Source organism: Mastacembelus armatus, chromosome 7, assembly GCF_900324485.2.
Source record: "Mastacembelus armatus chromosome 7, fMasArm1.2, whole genome shotgun sequence".
In the NCBI taxonomy this organism is placed as follows: Eukaryota; Metazoa; Chordata; class Actinopteri; order Synbranchiformes; family Mastacembelidae; genus Mastacembelus; species Mastacembelus armatus.
In genome coordinates this window covers 7,501,379-7,526,199 of record NC_046639.1, presented here as the reverse complement: position 1 = coordinate 7,526,199, position 24,821 = coordinate 7,501,379, and the positions used below count along the sequence as shown (strand labels likewise).

Sequence of the window (24,821 nt, the reverse complement as noted above, 5' to 3'; positions counted from 1 at the left end):
CCTTAATTTCCATTTCTTCTGGTCTCTGTCTGGTCTCATGTGTGACAGACCTCCTCAGAACATGTCCATCGTTCATTTCCTTCACAGTCCAAAACCTCATCATTTCCAAAAAACACAAAGTAATCCATGAAAAAGTGCAAAAAATGCCATGAAGCAAATGTTCTACACCCCCACCCTGACCCTTTTAGTTTATAGTCCCGTAGAAGTTGACACTCTCTGACTGAAATCAAGTCAGTGGAAAGAATAGATATGTGAAAAAAATGCTGTTGTACATGTAATAGTAGTTGAACCAGTAACACTGCAGTAGTAGTAATAATTGCAGTGCTTGCATTGATGTTTTTTTCCATTTCTCTTGTAAAATGTCTTGGTTACAAATGAAAAAGAAAAGAGGAGTCAGGAGAGTGATGTCACATAGCGAGGGGGCTCTTCTGAGGGGTCTCATGTTCCCTGGCCCTTTTCAATTCTTTCACCCTGAAACACAAGACAGAGACAGGTGTCCATTAATACGACATCTATGCCTTCATTACAAGCTTATTAAGGCTCACACCAGGGCTAACAGTGTCACACTGCTCAGCCACAACTATCACAGCAATATCAAGTCGGCCCAGAGCCTCAGGAACTACGGCTCCACTGTGAAAGGAAATGTTGATCAGGATTGAGCCGAAATTACAGTTTGGAATCAACAAAAGGGGATAATTGCAGCAGAATTACAGAATCATAACTATAATTTTTTATTATATTTTTGAATAAAATGCACATTTGTGATAAAATAAATACATGAAATGTAAAACTGTTCAGAAAATATTGAAATGATATAATAATTATTTTTATTTCAAAGTGACACTTTATTCCCTGAAACAGAGTTTTGTACAAAATGCAGCATGCTAAACTTAGATGGCTGGGTTTAATTACTGCAAATAAAGATTTGAATGTACTGTAGAATTGTCTTTCTGAATGAATCTATGAACGTAATGGTCACATCTTCATACAAAAAGACTAAAAGTGCTGAAAATGTATTGAAGCAGCTAGTGTAGGTTCATAGAGTATTGAATATTGAGTAAATTGATTGCAACCGCCACCATGTAATGAACTTAACCATTCTCAGGATATTCTTAGCAGAAGGTAAATACTTCACATGGATGCATGATTAGATGCATTGTGCATTGTGTGTATGTGTGTGTGTGTGTGTGTGTGTGTGTGTGTGTGTGTGTGTGTGTGTGTCTGTGTGTCTGTGTGTGTGTATGTGCGCTACATCCTCTCATACTGAGCTGGTGTACTCCGTGGGGGTATGAATCCACTAAAGTTCTGCGTTTTACTCCCATTGGACAAAGAATCTATTGTTTGTCTTATTGCTGCAACCTACAGTATGTGATGCCACAGCTTCCTAACCTATATCACAGTGTAGTAGACAAGTGAACAATAAGAAGTGGTTACACTGACATTCTCACCTGCTTCAAAAGCAGGGTACCCTATTTCAGGACAGCATATGGCAGATATGAAAAAGAACAAAAAAGATGCAGCACAAATGCCAACAGTATTAAAGTTATTAAAGTTTTGTAAAAACAATTAAAATGCTCAAACTTCCATATGCTATACAGGACATTTTAGACTTTTCCCCACTGAGGTGTATCTTTTTGTTTGGTATTTAATGTTTTGCCTTAATGGACCAATGGGTGTGTTACATTCAACAATTTGACACTTTAGAAATGGAAATTAGAAGGGTTAAATCCCCCTTTCAGTCTGTCGAGTGGCTAGAAACAGGACACACAGCCAGTCAAACAGACAGACAACTACTTGAGGAACAGCAGGCCCATAGCATGCCTAAAGGTAGAAGAGCAAGGCCCATAATTGTCACCACTTGACATGCAGCAGAATAAAACAAGAAAAAAGACTCCTGTTCTGTCAAACTGGCTGTCTGCATAACCACACAAAACTGAAATAACAAAAAAAATGAACAAAAAGCGATTTCCAAGGAGAGAAAGACAGAGATAAAGAGTGTCAGAGAAGTGCCTGTTAAGTGTTGCAGTGATATTGTCATTCATAAGCATTTTGTTAGTTTGAGATAGGTTTGATAGGCAGATTTGCTCTAAATCTGAGATTCTCAGTCCACCTGTGGCTCCAGTCGGCAGCCTTCATGCAAGCAGGCATCAAGCAACAGTGATGGACAAGGAGGAAGGTTGGGTAGAGGGGTGGAAGAGAGAGAGAGAGACAGAGAGAGGGAGAGAGAGAGCAAAAGAGTAAATGAGAGTGAGGGGAGAGAATGTGAAGGCTGAGACCTCAGGAAGAAATAACTGTATTATTAAAGAGAGAGGCAGAGAGAGAGAGATTAGAGGGCGAAAGAGACATACAGAATAAACAGGATAAAGAGAGGAGATAAAGAGAGTGAGACAGAAGCACGAACTGAGTTGCTGAGGCTGCACTCACCCGCTTGAACAGTCTATGGTCCATCAAGGGGCTTGGCATAAACAGCAAAACAATACCAGACAGCTATTAGCACACAGTAGGCACTGTGGAGTAGGGGACGAGGACAGGTGGGGGCCAAATACAGTGAAGGGGGGAAGGAGGTGGAGCTTAGGTGTGGGAGACATTTCTAACCACCCAATTTTTCCAACTTAAATAAATCCAACACATCACACTGAGCACAACAAATAGTTTGAGAGAACATGGACAAAATGGTCAAACTAGTAGAATTTTCTACTGTGTCTTATTGATTAGCTCAATTGGATATTATTCTTTTAGACCATGAACCAAGCTTTGCTACATTGTAAATCTGAATGTGAAGTTTCATCTAGCCTAAGTGAAGTTGTGTCTGTATGTGAACTGCATATATGAGCATGTTAACTTGTGTGAGTTAGTGTCGAGGTCTACCTGTGGCGGCAGCGACGTAGGAACCTCATGATCTTCCTGGCAGCCTGATCCTGCCTCTTTGTCAGCAGACTACCTCTATAAAAACCAGTTAAACAATAGTGTCATACTGTTTGTAGAGCAACTGAAGACTGGCACATAAGGATATAGAATATCAATCCCAATGTGTATCCTTTGATTTAATTGTATATAGTACTATTGCAATAAACACAAAAAAAGAACATAAAGCTCACTACTGATCATCTCTAAAATCCCCAGCATTCCTTCTGTATGTGTCTGGGTTGTGTCTGTCCATAAGGTAATGTATATAGTAAGTAGTATGACCAAGTGGTATCCTCATTAGCCTCATCTTTTGATATATTCCAGTGTTTGGCCTTGCTATGTGGTCTGAGTGTCTACCTCAGTTTGTGCTGCACCAGGGCAGCAGCTGCCCCGCGGTGGTGGGACTTCAGCCTGCCAAACTCCTTGTAGCTGCGGTAGTATTGCTGAATGAGCACAGCAGCCCTCCTGCTCTGCTGGAACTTCTTCTGTTCATGGTAGCTGCGGAATTTACTCTGGATAAGGATGGCGGCCTGCGTCATCTTCTTATAAAGTGCATACTGTCAGGAAGAGGAACAGGACAACATGTCAGGATTTGCTGTGTGTGAACGTTGCCATGGTGCGACGGTTTTTACGTTGTGGTAGAACAACACAAACTGAAGCTGGGCAATGAATTCAGCTGCTTGTAGTGAAAAAGTTTTACCTTCAAGGCTATCCATGTTAGCTTGCAAGCAGAAAAAGGGAAAGATTATAAATGATGATTTAACCTGCTCTGAGAGTCACCAGAAGTCTACCGGGTTTACAAATGCCAAAATAACAGGATTACAGTGTTAGATAATTCATAATTCAGCCTGTAATACAGTATTCACTGGAGCATACAATATATATATATTTATATATATATATATATATATATTTATATATAAAAGCACATAGTAAACGTGACAATATCAGTAACATTTCAATGTTTTGTGTTGCTTACCTGTTTGTATTTCTTGTAACAACGTTGAATAACAGCAGCAGCTACTTCTTGTTGCTCTCGGAGCGGTCGCCCCTGTTGGAGAGTAGAGTGGGAGAGGTCAGAGGTCACAGTAGAAGCTGCATTGTGCCACAAAGGAAACTAATTGCTGGCATGGGAATTCAACCCTGGAATGAGTTCACCCTTAGTGGACCTGCCTCTCATGTGAGCAGTGGGGAGGAAGAAGTAAGCTGTGGAGTAACAGCAAAAAGTCCACTTCAATATCAGCTGAAAGAACAGATCACTGTAAACAACAGTGAAAATGTCATATGAAAATCGAGTAGCTGGGGGTTGGGTAGAGGATTGAGGAATGGGAGCGGGCAGGGGGAACAGACTGGTGTGTGGAGAGCTAGTTAAAAACCTGCAGTTCCAGGCTCCACAGACCTAATAGAGAGAGAGAGGGAGGGAGGCAGGGACAAAGAGAGCAGGAGAACATAGGCGCAATCAGGTCTAACTAGAACAAGGGACAGTGCATCGTTCGTCTAAGCAAGGCCATGCTCTGCTCAAGCCACCTTCCCATGCTGAAACCACAGGGACATATTTATATATATTACTTTGTTTGTGTTGTGATGTGTATAGTAGAGAATAAGACATAGATAGAAAGAAAATAGGTGAATAATATTAGGCACAATTAGATACAGTATATCCCCAGACGAAAGATGGAAATGAACCAAATCATAACCAGAGTGAACCACTGAATAGCTCCCAAAACCCCAGAACAAAAGCATCTAAATACTCCCGTCCTAACAGTACAGCCCTGTCACTGCAGGCTGCTGTATACACAGCATGTGGCATCTGAGTGCCAGGCCTGTACCTTGTACTTGCGGAAGGCAGTTTGGACTAGGCGGGCAGCCTCATACAGTTCTCTCTGCTCTGGATCGGACAGAGTCAGCTGGGCCAGGTCTCGCTCCACTTTGCTGTTGGAGGCATTGATGAACTCACTCCAGTCAGCTGGAGATGGGAGCGTGGACCTTTCCAGGGGCCCTTCTCTCAGCGGAGACCCCCCAGGACTGAGGCTGGGGTTGGAAGACGGGGTCAGGGGTTCATTATAAAGAGATCTGAGGAAAGAAAATGACAGGAATGTCGACTTGATTTCAGATGTCTTTACTACCATACGGTTTGCACAGGAACACTGCAGCAGGCTACTTAAAACTTAGATTTTATATTTGGCAACATATATATAGTGTGTGTATGAATATGTTTGCATTATTCTTTTTTACTTTGAACGCACTGTAGTCAAACAAAAGAGTAAACATTTTCAAAAATACCATGGCATAAAAAGTTTCAGTACCTATGCAGTGGAGAGAACCCACATACACATACCTACATGCTGGCTATGCAACGTCTATATCTGCTATTCCCTGCCTGACTGATCTCCTTACCGTAAGTGTATGATGCTTGGCAGCTGTTCCACATCTCCCAGATAATTGGCCAACCAGTTCATGGTGTTGCTGACTCCTGATGTGTCTAAGGGCACAGTGTCACCAGCGAAGTTCTCCCTTTTGATTCTCTCTGGCGTTGCTTCAATGATGTGTTCTGCCAGAGTCATCATATTTACCTGTTGTGTTGAGACAAAGACGACTAAGCAGCGGATTCACCTTGTCAATGTTTTATGACTACAAAAAATGTAGAGAGATAAGGATTTAAGTTATTATTTGGTTCTGTTCTGTTTGCCCGGCTCTGTGGTAAAAATGTTGGCTTTACTGTCAGAGGAAAGAGTAATAATGATGAGAGATATTTTATTGGAGGCTAAAATTTCTAATACAACACATCATCTATTGGAGTAGTTAGATGGAGATGGATATCTGGAAGAATCCCTTGGCTAAGGAAGTGGATCAATACAGAGAGTTTATTATGCAGTGATGGTCATTGACAGAATGCCAGGACGGCCTGCTGTATACCACCTATCTAATGTGAAAGGCGGATATAAAATAGGTGGTATGGCACTGTTACAACCAATTTAAATCTCAGCTTTCCATGCTTTTATCTCTGGTCATTGTGTAGCTCTTCAAAAAGTGGTGCCACTGAACTATACACACCACATTTTCCCTTGGACTGTTCCCTCTTAAGCTGTGATGTGGGCATTTCAGATGGATATTTGCATGTTGTGCAGAGTGGCCTAAAATGATTTAAAATGATTAAAACATTGATATCATGCATATTGTTCAGAACTGAAGCAAGTAAAGCCCAGAGCTTAGTGAGTGGGTGTACATAGCACTTTGTTTTCAGCACTGTACATGTTCTGGGACCTGCACCTGCAGGTTGACTTCACATTCTGATGTGCACTTGGTCGTCCAGCACCTTCAGGTTTACAAATTAAACACTGTGTATTTTACATTGCTGTTGCTATACTTTGTTATATACTTCTATATATTTAAATCAAAAGCAAAATGATTTTGGCTTAACTTAATCCTTTGGGAGAGCTGGTGCCAGGTTTTACCCATTTAGCTGATTGACTATCCTGTTGCTCTTTTTATTATTACCTGCAGGTCATCCATCTGTGTGAGACAGTCCTGATTCTCCAGATCTTCCCGATAGGATAACAGTTCTGCATCAGCCATCTCTCTGTCTGCCATCACCAGCATGCCAAGCTGTTCCCGCTGACGTAACCGGTTGATCAGTTTCTCTTTCCCCAGATTGCTGCCTCCACTGACCCCCAGTGCCTTCCTCCCAATAACACTGCTGGAGAAACTCTCTCTGGAGGTCCATCTGGTTGTTCCTGTGCTTCCTCCTGTAGGTAGGCTCTTATCTGAGCTTAAGCCCTCTGAAGAGAGTCTCTTGGGGCTAGATGACAGCTTGTGGAGCTGCTGCTGCTCCAGGCTCAGAGGAACAGACATGGCCTTGTCAGGCCGAGTCTGAAACAGTTCTGGATTGGGTTTGTGTTTTTTAGCTAGTGGAAGGTCTCTTTGGCCTTCGCTGCTGTAGTAATTGGAGGGCTCTGACCTGGGCCTTCTCAAGTCTGCAACAAACATGATGTACTTTTACATCCACAGTAATTTAACAAAGACTTTATTCAGTATAGACTAACAGAAAAATAAATAATCCTCCACTCAATGACTTTTTGTCCATGTGTAAGAGACAGGCAAAAGAGAATACTGACCAGGATTGAGGCTGGTGGTGCTGGATGTGGTTGATGTGGTGGCAGAACCTCCTTTCTTGCCGCTGTGTGCTACTACATTGTCATTTGCCCAGCTGACCATCCAGCTATCTGTAGTGGGGGCGTCGGGTGCCGGGGAGAAAGACATGCGAGTTGTGGGTGGTAGAGGGGCTGGTGGCTGCTGCTCTTCCCTTTGTAGCTGCTCCAGACATTCAGCCAATTTGGTATGGCCACGAGAGCGGGCAATTGACAAGGGTAAGCGACCAAGAGAATCTGGGATCGCCAGGGCTCGTCTGTCCCATTTATACAGGACCACTGCGGCCTCCAGGTGACCCAGTGCACACGCCCACATCTGAATGCAAAACACACAAATAAGAAAAGGCTAAGAAATTAAATTAGGGGGTTTCCTTAAACCAGACTGAGTAAACATCAACCTTTACTAACTTCAGGTTTCACTCACCAAAGACCAGACAAACTAGGATTTTCTTCATTTTTGCTCACATAGATTTTTGCTCACTCCATAAAGAAGTTAACTTCAGCTCTCTTACCAGAGGGGTGCAAGAAAAGTGATCCACGTTAAGAGGGTCCACTTCTAACTCCAAATCAATACTATCAGCATGCTTGGTGCTAGATGATAGAGAGAAAACAATTAGCATTTACTACCATTTAGTGTGGTGTACACCAATTACAAACCAAAGCACCATTATACAATATCTAGAGAATTTGTTCTCACCGCCACTTAATGAGTGTCTGGATGAGGGTGGCGTAGCCCTGGCCTGCAGCCAGGTGAAGGAGTGTCATGCCTCTGAAGGTCTTTGAGTGGATTAAATGTTTGGACTTGGCCCAGCAAGCTCTACTCATCATCTTCTCGCAAACCACCACGACACGGCTCTCAAAGGAGCTGCTTGCCTGGGCCTGGCCAGACACACACTCACATACACAAAAGAGCAAGTCATTATTGGTTGTTCTAAATTTCTCTTTTATAAAAACAGAAGTCAATCAGTAACAACACAAGGTGCTTGCTTGATATTGTCAAATGTGCAGTTGTTGCCTTTAACAAACTATGAGCAATGTGATGTGGCTTTTTACCTGTGACTGGCTGTTGTTGCCTCCCCCTCCACCTCCTCCGCTTCCTCCTCCCCCTGTTCCCCCTGTTCCTCCCCCAGCTCCACCACTCCCTGCACTGCTCGACTGCTGGTGGCTGGCCATCTCTGCCATCCTCCTCTCCATCTGCTCCAAGCGCTCCAGGATAGACATCCTGAACTGGTTATCTGGGTAAACAGTGGGACAGAAAAGAAGACCATATTAACACACAAGTATCACCCAGTGTGCAAAAAGCATGGTCTTTGCTATTATCAGCACAAACAAACCTGTGTCCTGACAAGACAAATGATTACACAGTATGCACCACAAGCTGCACCAAAATGTGTTGCTCTGAGCAGCATTAAGACTGTCGCAGTGACTTGGGGTTTAACATCATGAGGCATACAATCAACCATTGCACAGATTCACATGTCTATTTGTAAGACACTGGAAAGCTGACAGCAAGTTAATTTCCTACTTTCCGTTACAACACACAAAACCCTTATAATCATTATTAATCTCCCCAGATTGCGAGTGGAAAAAATAGCATAAATCATTCATTTCATCAAAACAATTGGCTTTACTAAAATAACTCTTAAAGCCCATCAATCATCTAATTGCAGCTAATGCACAGCACTCAAACTCAGTCCCAGCAGACTAATACAGGTTGACTGATTGGCCAATGAGTGGGGGCATGTTAAAAATGTCCCCACTTTTGTACAGGTCTTAAGACACGCAGTGGAGGGGGGGTGCATGCATCTAAATGCCCTCTCCAGCTGATTAAGTAGGGCTATTATGACCAAGGAGTCCCACCTCACCCCCAATTCATGAGTCTGCATGGTAGGAGGACCACAGAGCTAACAGTACTAAATCAATCACCACTTGTTATTGCCTTTCCATACATCAAGATGGATGCAAACAACTTCAGACTACATGCTACTTAAGAGAAACTACTGCTTTGTACCCTGTGTCAGTTAGAGGAGTTTATATGGGTTGTCTCACCTCAGGTTTTCAACTTTGCAAAAAGAGTTTTCTGTGGGAAATATAGAACATGCAGCATAATTCAAGACCTAGGTGAGGAAATGGAAAATTGCCAGGCAGGTCTTGATCACTTTACAAAATGCAAGTAACTAATATGATGAAATCCACACATGAACACAGCAATTTGCATTGTGTTAATGTAAGATTATAGGACACGCGGCTCAATGGCAGATTAAGGACCCCCCCCCCCCCACACACACACAAATACACTCACATGCGCGCAAACAAACAATAAACACTTGTGTATATAGAAAATGGAATGGGATGGGCACAGAGAACCTATTGCAGCAGGGAGTATAGAAGACTGCATTAGCATTCCCCATTTAACCACTATGAGGCCGTTTCTGTGGCAACCTGCTGCCGAGTGGTAACTAGGCGACAGGAGCATGGCTGTATGTGCATGGTCTGTCTGCGTGCTATTGGCTTATTGATGAAGGGGAGGAGTAGGACTCCACCAGTACACCAGCAAAATAAAAAAAAAAAAAAGTGAAGGAAATGATGAAAGAGTCTATAAATCTTCTTTGGTGTGTTTTGGTGTATTTAGTCTACCCAGTGTTGACGCTATAGACAGGGATCCAATGACTAAGTGGGGAACCTTCACAGCACGACCTGGTGACATTTGCGCTTTACGGTATCTTGGCAGTCATGGCTCAAGGCTCTGTGGAGAGCTAATGTCACAGTCAGACCTCCTGTGAGCCACTCTAAAAGAGGTTAAATAACCACTGTCATTGGACAGAAAAACATAATGTCACTGGAATGTAAAATATTACTTTCTGTGAATGCACTGTGAATAATGGACTTAGAGGAAAGACCTGAGGTTTTTGCCTTCGAGCTTTATCTGTGTGGCGTAGACTGGGTAAGTGACTATGCTGTCAGATCAGCAGATCAGTCTCATATCAAGCAGGAAAGAAGCGATACATCCACCTATGTGGGATCCATGTTCACCTATCCCTCATGTTGAATTGTGGAGACAGGTGAGATGCTGAGTGCTTGTGTCAAGGGGTGAGTCAGAGGGTTGAGACAGGTCACAGCACCATAACCTCTCGTGGTACAAGGCTATGCTCTTCGTCTCCCTTTGGCGACATGGGGAGAGATGTTGAGAGATTGAGAGACAGAGACAGAGAGGGGGGTATAGTTAGCAGTAGGCTGACATGTCTTTGTTTAAACCCAGTGCTGCAGTGTGCTGCAGTGCAGATGATGTCATCTCCACCTGCTGACTGCTGCTCCAAATGCAATGCACGTCCACTGCAGAGGGAGGATGGGGGTAGAGATGAGTGGGAGGCGAAAAGGAGGAGACAGGGAAGGTAAGGAGCCAAACAGAACTGTAACAACACGGTGACGTCGTCAGCATCCTCCCACTCTCCGGTTTACTCCCTTGTGACGGTGTGTGGCAGGAGACGTGGTGACTCTCGCAGATTTAGGGCGGACTGGAACATTATTTTAAAAAGCAGCTGTGTGCAAAATGAGGGCAGCCACCATTCACTACATTTAAAACACTTGAATGAAAGGTGTTTAGTCCTACCAAAGTTAGTCTAACCAAAGGGTAAATGTAGAGTGATGCTTTCCAAACCCAGAATAACTTTATGTGAATGGCTCCAGCTCCCTTGTGTGTGAAGATATATTTTATATTTCCCCATGTTTTTAGTGCCGTGTTCCCCTGCTAACTTTCTTCATCCAAATTGGATATGAAAAATACAAAAGAAGAGAAAACTCTCTCTGATTTTCATGCTCTGTCAGTTTTGTCACACTTCTTATCTACTTGAACTAATCTCTGCTGTGGATTATCCTGCGGAGTGTTAAATGTGTGTGCTGTTTTAATAAGAATATTTGACAGAGTATAGAGTAAAGGTTTTTTTTTCCTGTACAAAAAAAAATATATTGTATGCCCTTCAAAATAAATGTGTAGTAAATATGTGGCTAAATGGCTTGTCTACCCTCAGAAGTAAGAAGAAAACCTCTCAACTCAGGGGAAAAAGCCTAAAGAGAAATGGAAAATACCATCTTTCAGCTTGCATGAAGAATGTGAAGAAAAAGCAATGCAATACCTTGTGAGGTCTTAAACTTTTATGACTGCTAACCCAAATGAGCAATCTCACTCTCCTTAGGACCGACGATCAACAGAATAAATTTCATATTATCATTTTGGGACTCATCAGACACTGGCCCATGACCTGGCCCCATTATATAGATTAAGACAATGGGCTTACTGTGGTAGCTCATTTCTGCATAACAGCTACAGCAGGTGCACTGTGACATACTAGTGGCTAATCTGGTGTGGTGGCTGTCAGGTGTCACTATGCCTCTGCTGTTGATTCTTCTGAGAGAATCAGAGAGCAGAGGATCTTTAACATTGGCAGTGGGTTTAATTCCACAAAAATCCCAGCCCTACAGCATGTAATCTGTCTCATCTCTGGGACATGGCAACAAGTTGATATACAGATGGATAAGGGAGGGAAGAACAGAGCTGTTTATTGACACAGTGGGAGTGAGAACAGGATGAATGGAGGAGGTTTAAGGCAGCAGGAGAGATTGCAGGTACGGGTACAGGAGAAGGGTGAAGTGAAATGAGAGGACAGGAGGAAGGTGATGAAGAGAGGAAGAAAACAGTGAAGGGAGGGGGCGGGGGACAGAGAGGACACACCAAGGCCGAAGTTGTCATTGAGACAGGTTGGAGAATTCGGTGGCTGGGTCAGGTCAGCTGGCAATGAAGGGCAACTTCTCTGTCCCTACTTGGAAATGTCAAGAGGACTATTATTGGAGACCCATTATCTCTAAAACGTGGCACTTGAGAACACAGTCAAGCACTTTTTTAAAATAATGAAGCCAAGTACACAGAGCTTGTTGTGCACAACATCTAACAACAGCTAGAATTTTGGACAGCATAAATAAGAAAACACAGATGTTACTGGAATGCCCCCAAACAAGCTGATTCTGATTTTAGATTAAGCAACAGACCCCCTTGTCCTTAGTTGTCACACACTGTATTATTTATTATAAAAAGGCACAAATGGGTTTACAAGCTTATTCCTATAGAGGACCTCTTATAAAGTGTGGGAGGACATCTTTAATCCTCACTTCTGAACCTCATTATTTTTCTGCAGCCAGTGAACTTCTCACATGTAACTCAGTAGAAAGAGCAGAGGGGCAGCCTCCCTCTGGGTCTCTGTGTGAGCTGACTGACAGGGGCTGGTATTTGTGGGCTTGCAAAGTAAAGGGCCAGGCCATCTGGCAGCAGCCCTCACAGCTGGAACACATGGCTGTCTGTTTATGAAAAGCCCACTCTACTTCAACATGGTGTAATAACTGATTATGTTTTTATTCTGTCAATATTAATTTTAAATTCTTCTTTATTTCCTAAGACTGTATACAACAGACATCTTTTTTCATAAAAGGTTATTATGGCTTTAAATCTTTTTGAGGATGCCATCTATCCATCTTTTTATCCTGCTCAGTGCCATTGGGGTGGGGCTACGAGACAGGGTAGGAGGTGGACAGGTCATCAATCCATCACAAGCTAACAAATTTAAACCAACGAATGCATTCACATTCACATCAAGGGGCATTTTTTGAGTTACCAGAACACTTAACCTATAAGTGTTTGGACTGTGGGACAACAGAACATGCAAACTTCATACAAAAACAAAAGAAAGGCAAATTAAATGACCGTGGAAGATTTATACAGATTGCCATTTCAATTCTGTAAAATGTGTTTGCATTTTCCTCTCTGCTTCTGATTGACCATATTTTGCACGCCCCGTCCCTCAAAATCTGAAATCAGTTTGATTGTTGGCATTTATTCTTTTGGTATTCTTTACAGCAATTTGGAACCTGTACACAACAGCAGAAATCCTTCAAACACAAAGTAATCATCTTTGATGTCAATATTGTGGTTCCAAGACTAAATAGAAAAATTAACCCAAATGCCTGTACCATTGGTATATTTCTTATGCAGTAGTGTATCAATGACATTTTTCTCTCCCCACTATTTCCACCCTGAGATCATTTATCCTCAGCCATACAGAAATTTAATAAGCGTAAACAAAGGCCACAGTGCTTGAATGATACTCTTCTGTTCTGCCACAGAGGTGAAGCATCTCTTAATCTAGTGGCATTTCTCCAGCTTTATAGGTCAACTTGAGTACAGTTTAAGCGCTGAATAGCTATATTGTGTAACATAGAAGGTAAAATGCCAAGAGTGCACACCACAGGGATTTACTGTCATCTGCTATCACACTAATAGAGTGATACATTACTGGCTTTTTGTCTTGGAAAGTGGTGTAGTTTGATTTTTAATAGCTATTCAACTGATACCATAACAAGTACATATCATTAGCTTCCCATGTGCATGAAGGACTACATACGGGTTGATACATCAGCTGCAGGCACAAGTGCAAATGAGAGATGAGTAGAGAAATCATTTCAAAGATTAATCAATCTGATATAAAACACCACAGCCCAAGGGACAGGATGTCTCCAAAGCTTTCTGTTAATAGTAAGACAACACAGTTAGACTAAGTGCATTCATAGGATTCTCTGCCTGTTCTCCTTTTTTCTAACATCATTTTTAGCATGGTGTATCACATTTCAGTCTTTTGTCACATAGTGGAATGTTATCTGCTGCACTTTGTAACAGCCACGATCATTTTCAAATGAGGACAGGCGGGAATGTAAAACAAGAGACCTGAGGCTTAAAGTCATTTGGTTTTAAATGTAATATAATGAATTCTTTTTTTTTTTTAGTGTGTAATATACTTTATATAATTTATCACAACTCAAGGTACAGTACATCTGCATAGCATGAACAGGTACTAGACCTGAATTTGATAAGCTCATTAGCAGATTGGCCTATGAATGCAAAGCAAAGCTAAAAACACAACACAAAATAAGCACCTTCCCTGCATTATAGTTATTACAGTAATGTACAGTACAATTAGCTACAGTACAAATACTTTATGGCCTTGTGCTTTAAAAGCAGACTGGGACTTGTTATGACAGTGGTGGGGAGTAAAATTTCATAGCAATGACATATTTTAACTGATGCATAACATAATGTAACCTAATGCAAACCACACGCTACAGCTTCAAACTCACCACATGCTTTACACAACATCTCTTTAATAGTTCCGCTACAAACTACAGATAATAAAGTTCATAAGGCTAAAATCCATTGCAATACTATTATATTGGATTACATTAGAATAACAAGGTGTTGTTATATCTACCCATTATATCTTAGACTTAAATTGACTATTAAGAAGTGAATAATACGTGAGAAAGTCAAGTGAGAAGAAACAATTAATTAACAATCAAATGAAGCATAATAGATGTCAGTGGGTCTTGTTTGAGGTTATTTTAGGTTATGAATGAAACTCAGCCACATAAACATCTAGAAAGTATATGCTTTCTACAAACAACTGTTTCTCTTTTAATCACCCCCAGGTGTAAGGACATGTTGTTACTGGAAATGCCACTTTTGATATTACCCCTATGAGTACAGCTACAGTAACACTGTTGCCTCTATCATTACAGATAGATAGATAGATAGATAGATAGATAGATAGATAGATAGATAGATAGATAGATAGATAGATAGATAGATAGAGAATCTATCAATTGGAGTGGGGTATTTTTATGACTGTTTTGTTTCTCAAAGTTCAATGATCAACTGTTACTGTATTTATATTCCAATATCACTACAGTAACTAATACATTGTTTATGCAAATAAATCAAGATTTTTTTTTGTTAAACTATACAAAGTAAACCACTTTGCGTTAAAGTGGCCACATATTACTTGGCATAACTACAATGAATCCACATGTATTATGTAAAACATGCAAACGCACTGTGGTGATTGATGCAACACATATTCGACAAGCCAGCAATTCTGGTGTGCTGTATAATCTCTGTTGTTTTTAGCAGCCAGGCAACAGGTAGATACATGTATATGTGTAACTGGCCTTAATCAGAGAAAAGTTAAACGGGGGTTAAAACGTGGAGTCGCTGTTCACAGATCTGTGGTGCTGAAACTCATCATGGACCACTGTAGCAACGTGGAGTTCTTCCTTTCCGCCCACTTTTAACTGTTCGCTTACTTTATGCTGTTAACGAGATCAGGCCTGGACGCAACGTGGACCATAAATCCACAGCATAAGTGCATTTCACCGACGACGCTTTGGCCGCGATAACCTGAGCAGCACTCAGGGATGCGACAACCCTCTAAATGCGCTAGACCAGAGCAGCTGCCGTACTTTCCACAACACGTGAAACACGGCACTTGCAGCATGGAAAAATAAAGACGCTGGCCTGACTAGAAACAATCACCATAGAGTCCAGCACAGCAAACAAACCAAAACTTTCAAGAAAGACTCATGAATCTCTCCAATGTCAGAGTGCGGTTTTTCCACACTTGGAAAACACGTGAAGAATATCTATAAGTGTAGTTCCTTTGCTGCTCTAAATGCCAAGACCTGAACAGTCTCATTGTCACTGAAGGCGTCTTGAGGAGCCTCCAATATGCTCAAGCAGTAGTCGTGAGTCAGGAGTTCGCTACTACCAACGTCAACTCTCCAGTGGTCTGCAATGAGGCAGAGTCACATGAAACACTTGAAAAAGCATGTGGCCCAAAAAAAAAAAAACAAAAAAAAAAAACAAACCAGGCATTTTCTGTACTCCTCCGCTGCAGCACGGACACGGCTGGAGTACGTTCAAACACAACAACTTAGCATGCGGGGTGGTCGAAGAGACGTGGAACTTCAACTTCTTGTGGCATGTACACGAGAAACGCAGAGAACATATACAGAAAAAAACAAACAAACAAAACAAAAAACTAAAACAGCCCGAAACACAACACAAACACAACACAGCACAGCACCACAGCCATAGGTTGAACTGAACACTTCTAACCTTCTACTTTATTTTCCATTGGTAGAGTCCAGCTCAAAGCCCAAAAATACCTCTCTTGTCTTTTAGGAAATGCAGGTGTCATTCACTGGCATCCTGACTCAAAGAAGTCCAACCAAAGCTGCATTTCACTCACACTGACGGCCAGGCTACTGCATGCTGTTACACACGGTGACAAAAATATTCCTCTATCCTTGGTGTAGAGGGAGTCTCAATCTCAACAGTGCACTCGTCAACAATAGAACAAAGTGAGGGAAGAGAGCGACGTGGAGAGAGAGAGAGAGAGAAAGAGAGAGAGAGAGAGAGAGAGGAAGACCGCTCACTACTCCTCTTCCTCTAAAAGCCCCTCACCCTCTTCACTTGTTTCATCTCTCACACACGCACTTTCCTAATGTTTCTAGTGGTCGCTGTTATTACCGGGCTGCAGTAAAAAGACAAATGCCGCTGCTAGCAGAGGACGTGCGCACGTGTCGCCGGTAAACAGACGGTCTAATTCTCGTCTGTCGCCTCCTCGGGTCGTGCTCATAAAGGCGCGCTCCGTATCCGACTCGTTTTCCTTTCGCTTATTTGGCCTGTTATTGTAAATAGTGAAAACCAAATGGATCCGCTCGGCTCGACGCGCGCGGCGCCTGCACGGGGTCTCTCCCCACAGTGGAGAAAGACGGTGGAGTCGCTCAAAAGGCGACTGGACTCGACTTGTCCAGCCCAGCTGCCGTTTCAAACTATGTCTCGTTCTGTTTGCGGTAGTTTACCATGTTTACCCAAACACGCCCACTTCTCCGCTCCTGCATTGTGTGGAGCTACACGGTCTACCGTTTGTCACGCCGGTGCAGCCAGGCTCACTCTCACCGAGCACGGTCAATACGCTAACAGTCAGCATGCTGCTATGCGGGGGCTGTAATTTTGGCAGTTCCCAGCGAACCTCTCCGGGCTCGGGTCGCGGGATCTGAGCTCGGGAACTTATTGGGGCAAACGATGACTGCTCTGCAGCTCCGGCAGCTTTTCTGTCCTGCCCATGGCTCCGTACCTGCAGTGCTGCAGAGAAAAGCGCCCCTTCCCCCACTCTGCATTATGACAAATCAAGGCAGGCAGGCAGCTGTGCCATTAGCACATCATGGCACAGTGAGTCTTCCATGAGAGAAGAAACTCACAAAGCTGTACGGCACGCCGCTGCGGACTCACACTAAACAGGCTATGGTGCTTAATGTCAACACCCAGTCCATCAGGTGACACACCGTCAGCGTAGATAACGTGAGTGTGTACACTCACTTTAGGCAACATGAGCAACACGAGTGTTTTTGGAAGTGGGCAACTAAATATCAAACTGTCCTCACTGCGTTAGATGTGCAGTCTTCTGTCAAGCCTGGGGACGTTATCGATGACTACACATGTCTCCAGTGACTGCACCCTGTCCTACTTCTGAAATAAGTTCCATGGTCTAGTTAGGCTAACACAGTGGAAAGTCTCAGTGAAACGATCCGTGGATAAATAATGGCAAACGCATCCTAACGTTGACTTTTCTTTTAAATGAAATATTCCATATGAATCCAAATGGATTTTACAGTGCGTTGGTGTGAAGTTGGCTAAAGCGACCAGTCACAAAGATCTAATGGATCCAGGGGGGTGACACTAGTTTGTCTCTCCAAGTGATTATGTGTGCATGATTGCTGAACTTCAATATTTCAAAGGAAACAGACCTTCCGTTTGTCTTTTACGCGCGAGTAAACTCACCTGGATCCACACAGGCTTGACATAATGTTAAATAATGTATAAACACAGGTACGGAACAAAGCTAGGAACAATTTATGTCATTTGGCATTCTGTTAAAATATTAAGAATCAGTTGCAATGATGTTTGTGGATCCCCACTGGTCTGTGAAACTGGTCGTGAGAGACGGCATTCAAGGGGTTAATATAAGCAAGGTAATAGGGTGGGCTGTGTTCTCCCTGACACAGTCAGCTCCTCCTTAACTGGTTCTGTGAATGGGCCAGTGAGGCAGTAGGATATGAATGGCGGAGGGATCCACCGGTACTGCCGCGTATTGGAGCCGCCGCCAGATCTCTATTACACACTCCCACTCCCTCAAGGGCCGTCTGCAATGCAGCTGTCCTGTGAGCCTGTGCCTCACCGTGCCCTACTTTATCCTGTCGATGCTCAAGCAGTGCACCAATGCTTCCCCAGCAACACAAACACACACACACACACACGCACGACTTACATTCTGTTGAACATAACAATAGGTCTCCTGAGTCACTTTACTTGAACAGAAAATTGCCAGCCCTGCAGCACTTATTGTATGTAGAAAATCATATTAATCTAACCATGACATATTGCAATTTTAACATTATTTGTAAATTATTAAGCACCAGCCAAGTGTGTCTTTGCATTTGTATTGTTAAGTGTGTCTTTGCATTTGTATTGTTGTATACATAAATAGGTTTGGTATTGGCTAAATTTAACCTGGGCAGGATGAGAAAACGAGGTTTTCTGTCTGTGCACTGATCTGAATGTAAAACCTCAAATATAGCATATAGTATTTATTTGCATGTCTCAGATTATAAGATTATAAATTGAAACACAGTGAGGCTGGACAGCAGGGTCGTATTCTATACTGCAATAATATTTCTGATACTAACATTACTATATATTAGTAATATTATTATAAATTAAATCTGTTACAGTTGAATGATGAGATACAGTGAATGTGTTCCACTGTATTTCATCAGGCACAACTCATCAACTGTCATAAACTGGACAGCAGAATATTGTGAAACAACACAATCCATCCATCCATTATTTATACCTGCTTATTCCTAACCAGGGTCACAGGGATCTGCTGCAGCCCATCCCAGGTCTCTTTAGGTGAAAGGCAGGGGTACACCCAGGACAAGTCATCAGTCCATCACAGGGCCACATGGAGACAAACAACCTCATGCACTCACACTCACTCCTATGGGCAATTTAGAGTCACCAATCAACCTGACACACATGTTTTTGGACTGTGGGAGGAAACCAGAGTACCTGGAGAAAACCCACACAAGCATAGGGAGAACATGCAAACTGCACATAGAAAGGACCCTGCAGGAACCTTCTTGCTGTGAGTTACTGTGAGCAGTACTAACCACTCAGCCACCATGCTGCCCTGAAACAACACAGTGTGAACACAATTCTAGTAAATGTTAATAAATGTAAATACTGAATTGCCAGCCATAATACCAACAAAAGCACCTTCCAAAAAAAAAAAAAAAAATCAGTCAGAAGACACAGTGATATTTTCTATTCTATATAATCCTCATTATTACATACAAGATGGAATTCTCCTCTAAATTCAGTCTCCCTGCACAAATCATATAACATGTTGCTACTTAATATGTTGATACAAATGTGTGTAAAAAAATGTAATATCACTATTTGTCTTCAAGAATTTTCCAAAATGTTTAGTACTATCCTGCAGACTTGTTTCTCACCATGGAGAGTTAATGCATTTGTGTGCCTGTGTAAGCTTTGACATATTAGTTTAAAGCAGAGGATTTGTAATGTATGATGATCCAGCAGATCGTTATTCAAAATTAACAAAAGTAATAAGATAGAGCCAGATAAAAGAACAAGATGTGGGACAAGCATAAAGTGAGAGAAATCAAGTACACAAACCAATGAACCAATGCTACCATTAAACTGAGCTGAGACGTACCATCCAGAGAGAGCCAGTCGTGCTGAGATGATGGCAGTGAAGGAAGAGCGCGAGCCTTGTACTCAAACACTACTGAGCTGGAGATGATCTGGTTACTGACAGCCACCTGTAGCGTCACCAGACCTGTGTCATGGGCTGGCGGGGGAAGAGAATAATGAGGATTCAGTGTATGTACAATACACACAGTGTCACTATAACTTAATTTGCTTATGAACAATGACACATTTAAGGTACATTATTACCTTAAATTACCTAATATGTTGGTTATATATATACATTCATGATAAAAGTATGCAACTCATGACTTCATGCATTTAATACTTAATGAATTATTGGAATTACACTGGAATTAACAGTATCTTATGCATGGCTTATTACATGGCAAGATAAATACATTAATTCATGCTTTAACTAGGGTATTTCAATCATGTGTTCTGAGTGTTTAAGGATATTCATGTCTTAATTTTAAGTCTGTTGAAAAGATTGGCGATAAATATTGTATAGTGTTCTATAGATTTCCAAAATCATAATTAACCAAGCATTACTTTTTCATTATTTCATCATGTTTGTGCCCCTTTAAATAAAGAAGTAACCTGGTACATGTTTAACATAGGCTAATAAAGAGAGACTAAGCTGCAATAGCTGAGACAGTTTTAATGATTTCAATTTTAGGATTTTAAGTGATAGTGAAAAGTCTTCATCAATGTTCCATCTCCTCTTTGATGTGTGTGTGTGTGTGTGTGTGTGTGTGTGTGTGTTTTTTTTCTGCTTCACCTGGGCAGTAACAGCGCAGCACGCCAGGCTGGATGAGAGAGGCTGGGACTGAGATCTGGTCAAACAAGCAGCTGTAGTTTGTGCTGGCCTCCTGCCAGGGCCCAGTGATCAGCACCTTAACTCCACCCTGCCAAACAGAACAAATGTTTAAAACCCAATCATAACAGACCTACCAAGTCAGATTTAGGTAGCACTGAATACAGTATTATTTGTTACCCTGCCATCTAGTGTGCAAAGACAGGTATGGCAACAAAAGAACAATAAGGCTTGCTTTTCATTGATCTATGCTGCCATCATGTGGATAACTACCATCATTTCATGTCACCATTTTTTTTCAAAATCACTCAAAACATCCAACCAACAGTGTCATTACAAATACTAAGACACACCTGGAGGTTGGTGGAGGGTATTACTGCTAAAAAAAATGCAATACTATGAAGAATTACACAATGAAAGAGTGAAACAGTGAGGAAAAAGGGGATTTTAGTGCACAGCATATCAACAGATATTGTATTTTTGAAAAAATATTTAGGTTCAATTGTTTTGATACTCTGCCACTGACCGGCAGTACAGTTTTCAAACTGTACTGATGCAGTGTTTATCTGAGCAGCATCAGCATCAGCAGCAACAAAAAAAGAGACTTTAATCCGAGTCATGATTGCAAAAGCTTCCAAAACGTAACCTTAAATTAATCTCCTTACAGCTCATAACTACTTCATAACTACTTCTATTAATTATTGATAGGACTGGACATAATTGTTTTCAGTCTTGTGCTCCTCAGTTTGTGGTTTTGATTTAGACTGGACTTGATTTAAAGCAGTCTACTCAAAATACAGTACAATAAGTAGTATCGCAACTACTTAGGCCTTTAGGTGCTTCTATTATAATATATAATAATATAATATAATAATCTATCATTGTTGTTTCCTCCTTTAATTTAAATCTAAAGCTATGTAATTTACCATGAATTCCAAAAATGTCAGTTGCTTCAGAAAATATTCAGACTCCTTTACTTTTAGCTCTATTTATTATGTAATAGATTTCATTTTAAAAATCAAAAATGAAGTCTTGTTTGCAAAAGTATTCAGACCCTTAATTCAGTACCTTATGGCAGCCAATACAACTTTGAGTCTTCCTTGGGAAGTCTCTACAAGGTTTGCACACCTGGATTTGTGCAGTTTATCCCATATTTCTGGCAGATCCTTCCTGGCTCTGTCAGACTGGATCAGAAGAGAAGAGAACTGCCATCTTTAGGCCTCTCCACACATGTTCTCTGGGGTTTAAAGTCTTGGCTTTGGCTGGGACACTCAAGGACATTCAGAGACTTATCCCAAAACCACCACGATGCTGTCTTGTCTGTATGTTTAATGTCAGTGTTGAAACATTGACCTGGTCTCAGGACTATGTTGCAGGTTTTCTCTGTATTAGGCTGCTTTTATCTTTCCCTCAGGTTAGACCACTCTCCCGATCCCTGCTGCTGAGAAGTGCTTCAAGTTCTGCCCAAATAATTCAGTTTTCGTCTCATCAGACCAGTTAATCCTTTTCCTCATGGTCATATAAACCCTTTAAATGCTGCTTGGTAACTCCAAAAAGTGAAAAAAGGGTCTCAATATTTTCTGAAGCTAATGTATACAGTCATTTTTGTTTACTCTAATAATTTCAACTCATTTTTGATGCATTTTGTTTCATCGCCAGAGATGTTACACAAATTTTCTATTTGAGTCTTTATTAAAAAGACCATGTTCCTTTGCTGCCATGTGATGTTTCTCAGGGTCTATAAATGAATATACAAATTAACACTGATGTATTAAGTTCAACTACATGACCGAAAATGATGAACTAAACAAAAATAATTTCCATAGATATCTAATTTCCATATACATCCAAAAGGTTTACTATTCTGTATTCCAAGGAGGAACAAACAAAATCAAACGAACGAAAAAACTGACAGACGAACCCCTTTAGTGGAAGTGAAAATGGTGAAGGCACCTCAAATGCCACTTAAAATCTTAAGAATCTAATGGATATTTACAAGGGCAGTTTGATTCTATTTCTTTCACCAATGTAACCAATTTCCCTTGCTTTTTTAAAAATAAGAGCCTTAAATAAGTGGGTTAAAATGAATGTATTTATTAGTTCAAAAAGCAGAAATGGCTCTTTAAAAATCTTTTGAGTGGGCACACATCTCAGCAATTAGGCTGCTCCATAAAATAACAATAACAACAACAGCAACAAAAATATATAAAATACTGGTTCTGGAAGACCAGAGGCACTGACCTCAGGGTAGGACCACTCAGGGGAGTAGTCAGTGACCATAAACAGCCGGCCTGTGGCCTGAAGCATCCCCAGAGCCCCCTGGGCTACAGCTGCAGAAACCACCTCTGCCACATTCATGTAGGACAATGAGCCTGCCTCTCCGGTGTTTCCTCCTGCTCCAGCTCCTGCACTCAGAGACTGGGGGCTGCAGCACGGTTGAAGGCAAAGCTCTGTGGGGCTGTAGCCAGGGCCCCTGGCCCCTCCATCTTCTTGGCCTTGCTGGGGAGCCCCACCAGCTGTATTCTGACTATCAGAGGTGTGTGAGGTGACTAGTTGGTGAGCATATAGCGCTCCTCCAGCTGACATGGCGGTGCTACTGCCATCCACTGAGATGAAGTCATTAATGAGGTCAGAAAACTGGTTTCCAAAAGAGATGTCAAAGTGATCCAGACTGATCTCCATGCCTGCCCCACCTGCTCCTCCATTACTAGCTGCACCACCTAAGCCTTGGTGGGTTGCAACAGCATTGTAGAGTCCCTGGACCATGGTTGCGCCTTGGAGTAGAGGCTGCAGCTGCTGCTGTTGCTGTGAGCGGTTGCTGCTGTCATTGTTGTTGTTTCCATTATGAATTGCTACACCTTCTCCTGCACCTCCAGTCCCTCCACTGCTACCATCTGACGCCTGCTGAAGGTAGTGTTCTGCACCCCCTCCCTCTCCGTTTCCTGTCCCACAGGCCTGAATGTGGTCTCCTGGCTTGAGAAGATTCTCAGCTCCATTCTCAGCAGCTCCAGTCTGACCTGAACTCACACTGCCTGGTTGATCCAGACCCACCACCTCCTCATGCTCAGTGCCAAGCCCAGGAAAGGTCCCCTGGTACTGTAGCAGCTGAAGAGAGCCAGCCTGACCTGGCCCCTCTGTGGGTGAGCCTCCATTACAGTTGGCTCTGTGCTGGGTCTGGTGGGCCTGATGGTGGTGGAGGTGGCCATTGCTGCCAGGGGAGTCCGTCTTCACCACCTGCAACCCCATATAAGCTCCAGAGTCATGGGAGTTGTGCTCCATCAAATGTGTTTTTTGGCCCATGCTGGGCCTGCCCTGCTGAGCCTGGCTGGACTGAGAGGCATCCTGGAGAAAGAAGCTGGGTGAGCGATTCTGGTGTTGCATGTGAGGACTGGACATAGCTTGACCATAGCTCACTGTGGTAGCATTGGAAGTATAATCCTGCTTTGCATCAATGGCACTGAAATCCATCTGCTCCAGGGTGGTGCTGGGGCTCAGACCCCCACCAGATGGAAGGAGCGAACCTGCTGGATTCAGAGTAAGGCTGCCCTGGCCTGAGCCAGCACCAGATGACACAGGCACACCACTGCCACAGTTTACTACTGCTCCCACCTGGTAGCCACTCTCCTTGGCTAGCTGCTGCTCAAAAGATGTGTCTTCTGTTTTGATATTCTTTACCAAAGCTGAGCTGAAGTTGTAGCCATTGTCTGACATGGTGGGGGAGCGCTGCAGACTGCCATTAGTGCCACTGCTGCCACCAGAGGAGGATGAGGTTGAGGAAGAGTTACCCTCTGTCTTCAGTGCACTGCCTCCATAGGTCTGGCCCTGCTTGGGGTTATTCAGGAAGCAGTCGGGGTCAAAGTTCATATTGGTTTCTGGTATCTTGATGGTTCCAGCATCCAGACTGCTGGAGAGCACCAGTTCCTCAGCCACTCCAGCTGTTGACAACATGGACAGACTATCTCCTGCTGCAGTAGTCCCAGGTTCCCCTACACCTCCACTGGGGAAAGCAAATTTGTGACGATCAGAGGCCACAGACAGCACCAGGCCCTGGGTGGTGGCATCTCCACCCATCAGGTGAGTGTTGGGACCCCCAGTAGGGGACATGCTATAGACAGGGTCTCCAGCGACCTCCGACATAAAGACACTCTGTGACAGGCCAGACATGACGGAAGCGACATGGCTCATCCCTGTTACCACAGGACTGTCAGCCATGTCTGGATCGCTGTTGAGGCCACTGCTGATGGAGACAGGGGAGTTCTGTGTGGTGTCAGGAACC

The 24,821-nt window shown here is 42.7% G+C and overlaps 1 protein-coding gene across 4 annotated transcripts; it reads right to left on the bottom strand.

Annotated features, from left to right (window-relative positions):
• Positions 1-407: 407 nt before the first annotated feature.
• camta1a (calmodulin binding transcription activator 1a) lies at positions 408-23,291 on the bottom strand. 4 transcript variants are annotated; one of them, XM_026332691.1, is made up of 17 exons: positions 22,787-23,291; positions 20,510-20,636; positions 19,736-19,870; positions 8,204-8,290; positions 8,109-8,170; positions 7,753-7,949; positions 7,568-7,646; positions 7,023-7,371; positions 6,406-6,881; positions 5,305-5,480; positions 4,737-4,980; positions 3,887-3,958; positions 3,608-3,628; positions 3,265-3,464; positions 2,869-2,943; positions 2,425-2,455; positions 439-471 (listed from the first exon to the last, which is right to left on the bottom strand). In XM_026332691.1, exons 1-17 carry the CDS (start codon positions 23,225-23,227, stop codon positions 439-441), a joined length of 2,805 nt encoding a protein of 934 aa, XP_026188476.1. In that variant the 5' UTR covers positions 23,228-23,291. The 4 variants fall into 4 exon arrangements, with proteins under 4 accessions (XP_026188478.1, XP_026188476.1, XP_026188479.1 ...); XM_026332694.1 differs by having other exon boundaries at positions 6,406-6,566; XM_026332693.1 differs by lacking the exon at positions 2,425-2,455 and having other exon boundaries at positions 408-471; positions 6,406-6,566.
• Positions 23,292-24,821: the final 1,530 nt, after the last annotated feature.

Bases quoted from the DNA above. Each gene is read 5' to 3' on its own strand.
- camta1a (XM_026332691.1), bottom strand. From the start codon at position 23,227: ATGGAGATCAGTCTGGATCACTTTGACATCTCTTTTGGAAACCAGTTT. The intron at 8,291-19,735 runs GTACGTCTCAGC...CTGTTTACCCAG, and splicing joins CGACTGGCTCTCTCTGGATG to ATAACCAGTTCAGGATGTCT. The intron at 4,981-5,304 runs GTAAGGAGATCA...TTCTTTCCTCAG, and splicing joins CCAAGCATCATACACTTACG to ATCTCTTTATAATGAACCCC.